The sequence below is a fragment of the Colossoma macropomum genome, unplaced genomic scaffold, assembly GCF_904425465.1.
Source record: "Colossoma macropomum unplaced genomic scaffold, Colossoma_macropomum, whole genome shotgun sequence".
In the NCBI taxonomy this organism is placed as follows: Eukaryota; Metazoa; Chordata; class Actinopteri; order Characiformes; family Serrasalmidae; genus Colossoma; species Colossoma macropomum.
Genome location: NW_023494810.1, coordinates 32,478,244 through 32,492,406, shown reverse-complemented (window position 1 = coordinate 32,492,406; position 14,163 = coordinate 32,478,244). Strand labels below are relative to the sequence as shown.

Here is a 14,163-nt window from a genome sequence, read left to right as displayed (position 1 = left end):
ACCTGGAAACCCACTAGGTCCTGCAAAGAGGAGAGAAGATTTAAAGCATTAAACCTTGATTGAAATTAGGATGTTGAATATGAAATGATTAAATAGTCAAATCTCATTTTGTTTTGATTCTCATTAAATTAGGAAGTAAATAGAGTCCACATTACTGTCTACATACAGTAAGAAGCACCTACACTATTATAAATGCCTTCAGGGGTGTCAAACTCATTTTAGGTGATGGGCCACATCACACACTGTCCAATGTCAAATTGGCTGAAACAGTGTCAAGTTTAACGCATCAACAAATCCTCATAAATGTGTTTATTTTATTGTCCTTAATCTTAAAGTTACATTCTAAAAGAACAAACTGTGTCCCTTTCCCAAATTTATCTTAGTATTAAGATCGTCTTAACTGGTAGAGAGTGAGTGTTCAGTGTGATGCTCGCTCTACCACTTAAGAATCATCATTATGCTGAGATGCTTTTGGGAAACCCAGCCCTGATTGAACAAATACTACCTACAAAACATATTAGACTGATCTTAATATTGTTCTGCAAATATCTTCGAGACGGGTAGAATGCAGGTCACATAGCAACACAGTCTCGCCTGGCAAGTAGCAAACGAAAGGCAATGAGAGAGATTTAAGACGAACATTTGGAGATGAATGGACTTATTCGCATTTATAAGCAGCACAGTGGAATGGGAATATTCAAACAAGACGCTGGCGAATAAGCAGTGACTTTAGCCTCGTAAAACAGTCGAACGTTGAGAGACATTTTACAAGAAACTGTTCAACTTTTGATGAAAAGTTTTCTGGCGTAGATGGGAGGAAATCAGCTATAGCTAAAGCTTAAAGCAGAGCAAAGTAAGTCTGCATTTTCATATATTTTTTTAGCCTATTCTAGGCCATCAGCACATACTGAAACATATTGGACATAGGGCTGGGCGATAACTTCCTCGATAGAGCGATAAGACAGGTTCGATAAATGTTCGACATAATACACCATTCTCACACTTCCACGTTTTAGCGAAAGCCCTGGTGGCGCTTTCTACTGCAAGGAAAGCGACACTACTCTGCTGTCGCCAGGAGAGGGCGCACTTCCGAATTTTTCGACTTGATTAGAGAGGGAGGGGACCACGAGTAAAAAAGGGTCACCAAATATACTTTAGTTAGGAACGGCTGAAACGCGGAGTTATACAGTCCCTGTCTGAGTGGATGTTATCGGCGATCTGTTCTCCTGTGACCGAGTGTGAGTGACGAGGTCAGTGGTGTAACTGTACTGTCCTACGGTGAACTCACCTCTTTACTAACATCCTAACAACTTTAGCGGTTTTAAATCACGTCTGCAGCGCATTCTAAAAGAACAAACCGTGTCCCTTTCCCAAATTTATCTTAGTATTAAGATCGTCTTAACTGGTAGAGAGTGAGTGTTCAGTGTGATGCTCGCTCTACCACTTAATCATCATTATGCTGAGATGCTTTTGGGAAACCCAGCCCTGATTGAACAAATACTACCTACAAAACATATTAGACTGATCTTAATATTGTTCTGCAAAGATATTTATCAATAGACCTTATATAAAAATAGTTGTTAGCAAACAGTAAAGTAGAGCTGAGCTTATTTTAGAGCCTCTTAATAGTTTTGACACTGAGCTGTGAACGTCACCTTCTGTAGAGTGAAACTGTCATTAAACATAACTACTAAGCTGAATGAGGCCATTAAAGGTCAGAGTGAATATAATGCAGTGCAGTAAGAGAAAGAGGCACAAACCTGCTTGACCAGATAATGCTGCAGAGAAAAATGATGTACAGCGTTAGCCTTTGATTCAACTTTGCATTTTAAAATTGAATAAATAAGCAATGACAAAAATTGGCAACTCTCAGCTACAAATTCTTAGATATGCAGCTGAAGTGAGAACATATTACTGTAATACTGAAAACAGCTAGCCAAGCTGGCTAATGTGGCTGCTGCATAGACACATTTGCAGTAAGTACACGATTTTTAAGCAATTTTCATTCAATCTGTAAATTTCCTGGTTTCAGAAAGTGTTACAAGTCATGATGAAAATAATGTAGAGTGGAGTGCTGAGGTCTGTGGACACATGTACCTGGCATCACAGCAGCTCCTGCAAAGAGGAGAGAAGATTTGAAGCATTAAACCTTGATTCAATTTAGAATGTTAAATATGAAATGATTAAGTAGTCAAATACCATTGTTTTGATTCTCATTATTCATTTTTTTTTCATGTTGGAGTAAATAGAAGTCCACATTACTGTCTACATACAGTAAGAAGCACCTACATTATTATAAATGCCTTCATGGGTGTCATTTTAGGTGATGGTCCACATTACTCTCTGTCCAATGTCAAGGCTGGACCAGTGTCAAATTTAGCAGACCAATAATGCATCAGATTTAAATCCTGTTAAACTTGTTGGGGAATATGTGGAGAAGATATTCCATCCATATAATCCACCTTCAGATTATTTTAAAAACTATGAAAGCGTGACAAATCATTATTATTATTATTATTATTATTATTATTATTATTTATTAGAAGTTGTACTTTGTGAGGAGCTTTCACGGTGGAGGCTGCTCTCATTGATAGTTACAGAAATTAGGTGTTGGGAAAACAAAAGGCTGCTGGTTTTTAAATTTTACATTTTAATTTGTTGTTTTATACTTAATTTTAGGATAGCTGAGTTATCTTGGGCCAGACTGCAGAGCCAGTGGTGAATCACCACTGTATTTTTGTCTAGGCTTAGTCTGCAGATCTGGAAGATCAGTGGTACTTTTTACAGCAGCACTACTGTGTCTGATCCACTCGTAGCAACACAACACACACTAACACACCACCACCACATCAGTGTTACTGCAGTGCTGAGAATTGTAGAGTTTTTTTGGTTTGCTCCATTAGGAGCTGTAAGGCTGGCTTGACAAGGTGAAATTTAACATGCCGCTTTAGTTGCTTAAAAACCTACATGAAACTAAATTTCACCTCAGCTGCATGATAAAGCACCCTGCAACTCAGTTTAAACTCAGCTGCAACAGTTGCAAACATCTTGCAACATGAACATGAACAGATTAAAAACAAGAAAATAAGTAACTACAGATGGATTATACTTATAAATTATATTTATTCTCAGAATTTTAATGTGTTCATGACCATGTCATGAAATACCCACTAAACATTGTGTGTTTTCAATGCATCACACGTTTGTTACTTATTATGAAATCTACTATATGAATGTTTCAAAATGGCCATGCAGTTGTAATGAAGTATGCCATAGGTGCTTCACGTACATGTAAGGCGTTACCATTAATCTGTTTAAATAAGAGATAAAGGATTGGAGGACCTGATTTAAGCCGAGCAGTAATCAGAGAGTTGATTTCTGCAGTGGAGAAAAAGATGTTGAACGTTACGCCTTGATTAAATTTCAGATTTTACATTTGGATGGAAGTTTTTACTCTTGGATGAAGTGGAAAAGCTGGTCCATTGTTAAAGGAGAAGTGCAATGGAGCTGGCTTTTTCAAATTATATATTTAATAATTTGATAAAATTAATGCAGCTGGGTAATTCCTAAACTGTAGGCTGTTCTGTGTTTGTGGCGAAGGTTTCAGAACAATTTAAAATTTCAACATGTCTGTTCTTCGCATGTTTACCACCAAGTTAAGACGGTTGATTACTGAGCTGCTACTGTGATACACCTACAGTCTCGCAAGCTCCCTGAAGTAAAAAGGAACATGCTTCTTATACCAGAAACTGTTATAGGTCACAGTGAAAATAATAAATTCAAATAAGAGAAAAAGGAGCAGAGGACCTGGATGACGCAAGGAAAACATAGGCCGCTTGGCTGTAGAGGAGAAAAAGATGTTGAACATTAGGCCTTGATTCAGATCTGAATTTGAAACAGCAAAACAGTAAACAGGGTGAACAAGAACCGACTGAATAAGACTTGTTTTTCAGTATACACTGTTGTGCGGTAGTAGCAGCTGTATTTAAGACTACCATGTGTTGACCACTGATTATTTGGGTAGTCGGCTGTTGACGGTTTAAAGTTGCGCTCATGCAGAGTAATGTTTGTTGTTCACATTAACTGTACTGAAACTTTGCAGATCAATTAGCTAGCTAAGTTGTTCTTCTGAAGCAGTTCTCATTAAATGTGATGTGACCTGGTGGACAGTTTGCTGGTAAAGTAGCTCAGATCTAGAGGCTGTCAACTCTCCTGCATTGGCTGTGCAACTCAAGCGGTTAGGTCTAAATTCATAGTCTCGCATTGCATTGTGTGTTTTAGATCAGTGGAGGTTGGACTGGTATCCATAGCAACAGGAAACCATAAGGGAATGTCTGTAGCATGGAACGTAGTGCAGTCATGTGCCCAAACACTTAAAAATGAAGAAAATTTTAAGTGTAAAAAATACAAGACCTGGGCAGTAAACTAAACATGAACAAGACAAACCTTAACTGGAATTATCATAAAATCAAGAGCAATATTTATCACTACACATAGCAACATAATGTTACTGTCGCGCAAAAATCTTGTATCTTCATTGTCATTTTTGACACTGGGTTAAAAGTTCATAATGAATGGACCAACATAATTACATACATTACAAATACGAATGCATTACATTAACTTCCTTTTCAAGTTACAAATGTTTCTCCCTCTTTCTTTTGTTGTCGTTCTTGCAAGATTTTGTTCCAACAGCGACGATGTGCTACAAAGTGAACATAGTTTTGTTTAACTAGGACTGCTTACGAAGAAAACATTAACCAGTGCTAAAACTAGGCCATCTTTAACTGATGTCCTTGCTGTTACCACGGTTGATCGCTTGTTTGGGAAGACACAAAGTTGGACAAGTGGAGGATGAATTCTCTGATCTGATTAGACAACTAAATATGCAAGGTAAAAATAACAAACAGGATAACAGATACATTTTTTATAAATGCTAATTGGTCAGAATGTTTCTTAAACCCCCACAGTTTGTCCAAGTGCCAGATAAAGACATGTACAAAGTGTACTTAGAGGGATTAATGTGATGAAGAATGAGGGATGTTTTGCTTTACTTGCAGTGCAAACACCAGCTCGGCTGAGAAGTAAGTAGCTACCTTGGCTGCCAAAGTAACCATCAAACCATGTGACTTGCTCACAAGATGTGTTATAGGTGTGCTTTTTTGATAATGTTAATTTTATATTAAGAGGAGTTAAGAAGCAAGACTCGGATGATGCTAACTGGAGTGTTTGATTTAGTGACTTTTACTGAATGCTAGCACTCCAGTTGGTCACTTAACGTTTGCAGATTTATCTCAGAATAACCAGTGAACTTGAAGTGATTCTGGCCTTCAGACAAATAAAATGTGGATTTACTTGTCCATTGGACGTCCACGAAAAAGCTTAATGTCAAGCCCTCTCTACATCTGAGCTTGGCAGAAGTTGTACATTTTAAGTGTAAATGCAACCCTATTTAGTAATATTTGATATGGAATTTCAGTGGCTGCAATTCCATTCAAAAGAATTCAAATGTTTAGGACCCAAATGACTCTCATGGAATGCCTCACAAAGCGAATTAAAAAGTTTGTCTTCGTGAGTGATATAACGCACAAGTAAGTCAGGGCCTCTGATTAATTGGCTCTTCTTTCTTTATTTTTTAGAAAACCATCCACTCATCCACATGTACAGCAATTGATATCTGGCTGTTTACTGGTCTGATTTATTCAGAACATCAGCTCTGGTGCAGAATGGTGGCTGCGTAGGATACATTTTACGTGGCAGTTAAGAGCCAAGTACATATAGCAAAATGCTTAAAAACAAAATGCTTGACAATAAAAAGAAATACTTTCAATGAGCTGATTTTTATTTTTAAAAAATCCCAAAAAAAGGGATCTGTAGCATCAACACTGTCTAGCCCACTAGTTAGCTCTCATAGCCAGGATGCCATGTTAACATTGGACTGACTGCTGTCTTTTTCGGCAGCAATGTTGATTGAGAAGTGGGACAATGTTCTATTGAACAGTCGCTGACTGGCGGCAACGGTGTTTTCACCTTCATTAAAATTGAAGGTTTTGGGGTTTTGGATGCTGTGTGTTATGTGATTACCTCTTTTCATGCATACTAAATGTGGTGTAATTTGTCCACATCAGTTGGGGAATTTTTGTTATCGTGACACAACCGTGGATATCGTCAACAAACTGATCCACTGCATTTTTCACAAAAAATGGCCAAAAAACAGGTTAAGACACCCCTGTCCGTCTTAAACATTGCTGTGGATTGACACATATAGCTGGAAGCAAAAAGTGCATCTAGTACTTTTGTATAACTAGGACTTTATAGTGAGCACGTAAAATAGTTTAAAGTATTTTTGAAGTAATACTTAATAATACTACGAAATACTACCATGAAAATTCCAAGAAAAATTTGAGTTGGCAGCCCCAAGATCATGTTACTCTGACACTTTTTCACAGTACACCCTCCCACTGACTGATCACCAGCAGTGTAGTCTAGTTAAACTGACTAAAAATAATGCAAGCTCAAAAAAAAATTCTTATTATGCCAAAGCAAGATTTCTTAACTTGCTCCACTACCGAGTGGGGGTAGTTGCGGCAGTGCTTGTACACGGTCAAAAGGTCTGCGTGGCTGTTCTCCCTCTTTAGGTTTGTGGGCAACCTGTGTGTCCTCTTCGTGGGGCTTGGTGACCACCATGGAGGTCAGTGGAGTCACAAACTTGTACTTAAGCGAGAGATCCAGGGCTTCTTTCTTGGCTGCTTCTTTCTCTTCTCCTTTAAGTGTCACTCTGAGACACAAATAGTGTTAACATTCACACACACCATTCGACAACAGCATTTCTAACAACTTTGTACTGCAACGTTCATGGATCAAACAATAAAGTGTGTAAACAAAAATATAATAAAACAAAAAGTATGTGCTGAACAAGTGTGTTTACATGCACTCAATACGATCATTATCAGATTTCTGTAGTGATTCATTACAGTGGTCATGTAAACATCGTACTCAAATCTAGAAATTTGATAAAGAGAGCTGGATTTTAGCTCAGTAATCAGATTTCTCAGTGCATGTAAACTCTTACTCTGATTTCTTTTGAATTTCTCAGTCTGTGCATGTGTGAAAACAGACTGTGAGACTGTGGTACAGGAAGTAAACAAGCAGCGTTGCTGCGAGACGCAGCAAAACACTTTTGAAGCGACACTGAAACCAAACACAAAATAAAGGATTTATATTCTTGTTCTTCTAAATGGTGTATGTTCATATTTGACCTGATGGTTAAAATAAAAATCCAAATCTGATTTTTTTTAATCTGATTTACCAGATTATTAAGTGCATGTAAACACTCATTGATATAAATAGGTAAACATTTCCCAATTTTTTGCCAGTCTCTCTGTACTTCATCCTTTCAGTGCTCAGCAAGACTGACCATCATTACACCTTGAGCTTAAAATCTGATGTGAAGCATAATCTGTTAGTCATTCTGAAATGTATACAGGTTGGCCTGTGCCTGGTGACAGTTATCTTAGTAAACAGCACCCAGTGATGCTAAAAACTCACCGTAAACCATAGGAAGACACTGCAGTTTCCACGGATGAACACATCTGACCCCTGACCACACCTGAACACCTGACCTTAATCATGTGATATCCTGCTAATTGATATTCTACCATTAATATCTCATTTAACTAACAGAACTGAAATTGTTCCAGAATCTTGGCTGTTTAGCTGTGCTGATTAAAAAAGCACAGGATGCTTTGTGGCAGGCATATATGAGATCTGCACAGAAACTGCACAATTTCAGCTTGCAGTTTTGGTATAATTTAGTGTAATTCAGTCTGAGGCTAAAGGATGCAATGCTGTGCTACAGGACACTGTATGACACCATGATTGAATATTATTTTTATGACAGAATGCATAAAAATAATGTCCATTTATAGAAAACTGAAAAAAAGGCTGCACTAAATATTTTCACATTGCCATAAACAGACATACAGAGAGAAAACAGAGTAAACAAGCACACTGATGTTTGCACTCACTCTTTCTCCATTCGTTGTTTCACCGTGAGGTAAGCCCAGAGTCGCTGGATGAAGTTTTCATGTTCAGGCATCCCAGCGATGTCTTTCACTGACACAGAATCCTCGTATTTCACTTTATTGCTTTTCTGCAAAGAGTGAAACATTTGAAGAGAAGACCATTTGAAGAAGTCAACCAAGTGTGACAGCAATGTTGAGGTAAACTGGCTTTAGTAGCACATTGTATAAACAGGAATGGCCTTACAGAGATTGCGATGACCTCCGTTTGGAAAGTGTCCAGGCTGTTGTCTGTGATTTGTCCAGCTACCACGATCTCTGAGCCGTTGTAATAGTGGCTGAAACTGGTCTGGGTGAGATGTCCTGCTCCAATATAGTTCAGCTGGACATCAGTTAAGAGAGGGGTGGCCACCTCTTCATAGAAACCCTGCAAAACATGAAGGTAGCACTAGAGCTCTAGGGAGCCAGTACAGCAAAGGAATATGACATGGCTGTCACATATTTTTTGACATGTCAAAGCGCATATTCATCCCACCTGTAGCTGTAGATCAGCATCGGAGTCCTCATAGATCCTGCGAGCAAGTCCATTATTTTCCAGCGCCATTTTCTCCAGGAAATCGAAGTTGACATCAAATCCGAAGCCCAGACAGTACAGAGGAAACTTTCCTCCAATGGCCTCTTTCACATTGGCCTGAATCCTCTCTATGTCAGTTTCACCTGTGGGACAGAGCAGTGGAGGTTTTACTTTGTCTTATTGTGAAGCTAAGCAGACTACAATGTTACCAGGAATATTATTGCCTGACACACTAAACAACAAAGGGTTTTTATTCTGACATGGGCATCATAAAGAAGACCCCTAAAGTGACCTCCGTGGGGCAGTACCCAAGGATATTAGCCCTTTCACAAATATTAAAAAAAAATGTAATTTTTGAGTCATTTTTAGGCTGATTTAGTTTACCAAGTGGTGTGACCACTCAAAAACATGGTAGATGTGAAGTGTAAATTATAATAATAATAAGAAAAATTAGAAGAAGAATTGTATTATCTATTTGTTGCAAAAAATTTTAACCTTGAGTTCTAGGACAGATTTATACATAAGTACAAAAGCTAGTTTATTTTTTAATTTTAATACATTTGTTTTAATTAAAATGTGGTTGCACTACTTTTTGGGTGGTAAAATTGTTGATCTTTTTTTTAAAAATGAATTTATACCATTCTGAAAGCTGTGAAAAAAATGTAATTCTTTATTTTTCCCTTTAGTTTTTACATTTAATTTGAATACATTTACATTTAGAATTTCTAAAATTCTTATTTTGAAATTGCATATTTGTCATTGAGCCTTCTGTGCATTTGAGCACGGGTGGAGTGGAGGTGTTGTTGATTACATGACCTACTCAATTTACTTAATTTTCAGTCAGCATGTCTTTGTGGTATTCTCAAAAACATCTGAAAAACAGGTTTAAATTAATGCTAGCATCTCAGAAGCATGTTGGGTGACTTCCTATAACAATAGCAGTGGCCACAGCAGTTCAGCAGAATTCACCAACAGAATATCACTATTACTTCTCTCAGCACTCTGCTGTAGTTCGCCTAGTGCCTCTTACGGCATTGACTGTGTTATTCGTGTGTTTCACTGTGGAACCTTACAAGCACATCACAATTAGTAGGTGTTCCTGTGATCCATTTACAGTATCAGATGCTGCCATAGTTAACGGACCCTTAATTTCAGACACATTGTGACCATATATTGTGGCCACATTAAGGCATGTTTTACAGTCCGTCGTTTCATTTACATACACCTGTGTGTATCAGTGCATTTGTACCTGCTGTGGGATCTCCATCCGTCAGCAGAATAAGGATGGAGGCGGAGCCTTCTCTCGGGTGTCTCTTGATCATCTCCACCCCTTTCAGCACTGCGCCGTTGATGTCGGTGGCTGAGGGAGAAATATCAGCAATCAAAACAAATACAAACTAAAAACAACGTTCACCTTTTTTATTTCTTAAGTCGCATTTATTTCTGACATGTAGAAATTCTGTAATTTAAACTTTGAATTCACAAATTTTTTGTTTGTGATGGGCGTGGCCTCAGGTAGACCTAAGCCTACCAAGACTAAACAGAGGCCTACCCAATCAAATGGGGGAGATATTTATTACTCCACTTTTTAAGATAATTTAATCTGATTTGTTTTCTGTGAGCGCCGTCACTGTATTATAGCCAAAGTCATTACGCTCACCACCAAGCTCTGCCTTCCTCAGCCCTCCAGTCACTGCTTAGCAAATGTTGCTATCCGCCATTGCATCAAGCCTTTAGTATGTTGTCAGCGCACGTCATGCTCAATACTAGCATTAGGATGCTGAGGTCAGTGGTAGTTTCTGAAGTATTTCTACACAGCAGTGGTTTGGCCACAGACTGCACTGCCTGCTATGTTTATGTTTAAGGATGCTGGCAGTTAGTGAAGGGAAGTGTTGGTTGGGTTTGGGTCAGTCCAGTATTCTTGGTTGATGTCAGTTGACAGAGTCTTGCTGCTGTTTTGTATCGGGACAGAAGCGTTGGAAAAGGTGTAACGATGACTGCACTGCCATCAGTAATAGGCTATAACCTCATGTTACAACAATGCTGTACGTAGCACGCTTGGAAATTGTGTCTACCAAGTGGGCCTACACACTTTTTTACAGGCCAACCCAAAAATGTATTTCTGCCTACACCACTGGGTTGTCAGTAAAAGAGAAGATATTTTAGTGTGATTTCATTTTTATGAAATGTTGCAAATTTGTTTTTCCGTAAAGCAAAATTTGTCCTTTACATTTTGCCATGAATTTGTCATTTCTTGAGAAATGGTTGAAAAGTTTAGAAAACATTCAAAAGTAATTTCATTATGCGAGTATGTAATTGGTTATGTATTTGCATTTAAACAGTATAGTATAAACCAGTTGTTTTATTTATTTATTTTTTATTTTTACTTTTTTTTACCACAAGTATAGAGCAAAATGAAGCACATTCAGTATCATAAGCATAACATCACTGACTCTCATATGGGCCACATGCAGCACACGTGGTTGCACGTGTGTAGCATATGTGATTTGGGTATGTTTTTGCTTTTTTCCCACAAGTTATGTCGTAAAAATCATTTGAAATATGATCTGCTTCGCTGTTGTGTTGTGTTGGCCAGAGTGCACAGCTGGCTGTCCTCCTAATCTAGCCAACAATATGAATCAGAACAGATTTAAATAAGACATAAAATGTCCAACTAAGTATTAATGTGTTCATATTGTGGAGCTGAGTGGAGTACATCTCAATACAGTACAAATAAGGGTTGACATTTATTTGATAGTCTTGTTTGTAATGGGCAAAGGTGGCAGCTTTGTCACCCCTGTTGCCATGCCAACTCTGACATCAAAATCAATAATGTGAACCAATAAATTTACATTGGTGTGGATTAATTCCATATATTATGGTTTAGGTGTCTTCTGGATGCAGAAGTAGGGTAATGTTATGCACAGTGAGTGTGCATTTATTTATTTGTTTGTTTATTGTATCCAGAAACTGATTAAGTAAATGACAATTGTTTGCACCAATTGTTTACTACTTTTTTGCATAATTATTGATGATAATTATTTTAAAAGAATCTGACTTGCTCAAGATCAAATGTAAAAGCTATCTTACCTCCTCGATCTTGAATCTGCTTCACAAAGTCCTTTGCTTGCTTTAGGTTCCTCTCTGTGGCCTGGAGGAGTTCACGTTTCCAAACGTCTACTTGACTGTCAAAGGTGATCAGCCCAAAGTTGTCGTCACTAGCAAGATCTCCCAAAATCTTAAGCATCGCCAAACGGGTCTGCAGTGGAAAGCTTTTTAGTCACATAGTGACACTTTTACATAAACAGGACTGAATCCCTAATGATACTGTGTCAGTTCAAATTCTAACAGGTACTGTGGACATTAATTCACAAAACTATAAACAAGCATTGGATTTATTTATAGTTGCACCTGGTGGATTTTCCTGCCATGCATGGAGCCACTTCGGTCAATGATGAAGACTACATTTTTTGGGATTCGCTGGATATCCGTGGGTGAGAAGTAGTGGACAAAATAGCCGTTTGCTATCTGTTAGGGAGGAAAGAATAAACTGGAAAAGGGGAGCAAGCCTCAAAGGCATGGGTTAACTTTTCTAGCTGTCAGTTTTGCTTAAGAAAAAATAAGTAAACACATCCTCTACAGAGAACACACTTCTGCACATTTTAATACACAGTTACTGCTTATTTGCTGAATTTAACATATTAGAAAAAAAATAAAACATAAAATGTGGCCTGTGCAGAAGGAATGGAACATTTTTTGTATTGTTATATTTAATATATATTATGTTGTATATATTGTTCTTTTTCCAATATGTTAACCTCAGCAAATAAATAGAAATTGTGCACTAAAATTTGCAGAAAAATGTTGTATTTAAGTGTGTTCTCTTTAGAGGATGTGTTCACTTATTTTCACTTAGAAATTCAACAAAATGTAATTTGACTTGGGGTGTTAAAACTTGTGCGTACATCAGGTTGCAGCCCACTGCTTATAGTGTATATATAACACATTTAATATAAAAAATATCTTTTGAAATAGTGTTTATTATTTAGCAGACAGATAATGCCATACATTATAGATTATGTACATTTATTATAACCTTACAAAAGCATCTTAATTTATTTTAAAATGTAGGCATTTCTTCTACTGAGAGGCATGAAGTCACAGGTTAAAAGCGACCAAAAATATTTAGCGAAGAACATTACTAAGCCTGTATGAAGCTTTTGGTTAGTTACAGTTAAATATTCAGTCATGTGGATAAAGTATATTGCAAGTTCTGTGTTTCCATTATTACATCTTACAGATTTACTTTATTGTACAATGCAGTACCTGCAGTTCTCCACTGGGGTTTAGTCTCTCTACATCATAGGTTATGATCAGATCTCCATTCAGTCCATTTTCTGCGCAGCCTTCACACTTGGTCTGCTGCTCACGAGTTGGGTAGAAGGTCACCCACACCTGAAATAAGACGCTGAATGATTAAAACTCCTCCTTTTTTATTTAATCTGCTGCAAATCTGTTATATGTTGCATATGTAACATACTGTACACTTAGATACACATTCAGTTTTGTATTGTCTTGTACTGTTCCATTTTAAATAACCAAATCAGAAATTGCTTTTTTGCCTTATAATTGATATATAGATTGAATAATATACAGTGAGGGGAAACACGTATACTTTTTTCTTATTTAATACACATCCTCTGTGTATATCCACTTCAAATATACACACTTGATGTCTTTCAATTTTTTGCTTACAAACATGAACAAAAAGTATGTATTCATGAGCATAAACAATACTGAAAAAAAAACAAAATTGATAAGGAAAAAAGTATTCTGACACTATATTAAATATGTAAATGCTTCAGAAAAATAAATCGAATACTAAATGTTAATGCTGCAAAAAATGTATTTGCATGTGTCATTATAAAAGACATTGCCATTGATTTGGAAGATTTCACACAACAAGCAGCAATCATGGGCCTCTTTCATTAACAGATTTTCAAATAACACCCGTTTAGAGGATAAAGAAGATGAGAAAAACACAGAGACTGGAGTTGGAGTGACAGGCCGAATCAAACGTGGTTTGCGGTCTGTGGTTTGTGCGTGGCTGTGAGCCTGTTAGCAGTTAGTTTGTGTAGTTTTCTTGGGTATTTCCTGGCTTTAATTTAGCGGTACAACAGATGGAAACCGACACCGCAACCGGCTCAGTACGACCCTGAGAACCATTTGGCTCAATAGTGGAAAAGCGGCCATGGTGAAGGTGAAGGAGCTTCCTAAAGTTCTCAGGGAGAACATTATGTAACAGCACTTGAATGGAAAAAGCTAAAGAGACATAGCAAGGACCTCTATCTCTACGACTAACGATAAGGAAGAGAAGCCAGCAGTCACTTAAAAAAGAGTTGCAACATGACCTAAAAGCAGAAGAAACAACAGATATACAGAGAACAATAAGCAATGCACTCTTTTGGAACGGTGTACACTGGCTAGACGAAAGTAGAGCTCTTTCTCAGTAATTCAGCTCATGTTTGGAGAAAGAAGGTTTGCTCGTATGAGCCCAAAAACACTATG

At 37.5% G+C, this 14,163-nt stretch overlaps 1 protein-coding gene across 6 annotated transcripts in view; it reads right to left on the bottom strand.

The window, feature by feature from the left end:
- The window catches only part of LOC118799314 (inter-alpha-trypsin inhibitor heavy chain H3-like), a 47,671-nt gene that overhangs the window by 23,488 nt on the left and 10,020 nt on the right, over positions 1 to 14,163 (bottom strand). For 2 of the 6 annotated variants that reach the window (XM_036559067.1, XM_036559068.1), the window contains exons 6-17: positions 12,922 to 13,050; positions 12,007 to 12,123; positions 11,686 to 11,854; positions 9,845 to 9,955; positions 8,557 to 8,738; positions 8,269 to 8,448; positions 8,028 to 8,152; positions 6,558 to 6,778; positions 3,808 to 3,840; positions 2,098 to 2,115; positions 1,761 to 1,778; positions 3 to 20 (exon numbers count right to left, since the gene is read on the bottom strand). In XM_036559067.1, coding sequence (XP_036414960.1) covers positions 3 to 20; positions 1,761 to 1,778; positions 2,098 to 2,115; positions 3,808 to 3,840; positions 6,558 to 6,778; positions 8,028 to 8,152; positions 8,269 to 8,448; positions 8,557 to 8,738; positions 9,845 to 9,955; positions 11,686 to 11,854; positions 12,007 to 12,123; positions 12,922 to 13,050 — 1,321 coding nt within the window. The remainder of the gene's footprint in view (positions 1 to 2; positions 21 to 1,760; positions 1,779 to 2,097; positions 2,116 to 3,807; positions 3,841 to 6,557; positions 6,779 to 8,027; positions 8,153 to 8,268; positions 8,449 to 8,556; positions 8,739 to 9,844; positions 9,956 to 11,685; positions 11,855 to 12,006; positions 12,124 to 12,921; positions 13,051 to 14,163) is intronic. The other 4 variants (XM_036559069.1, XM_036559070.1, XM_036559071.1 and 1 more) reach the window with 2 other exon arrangements.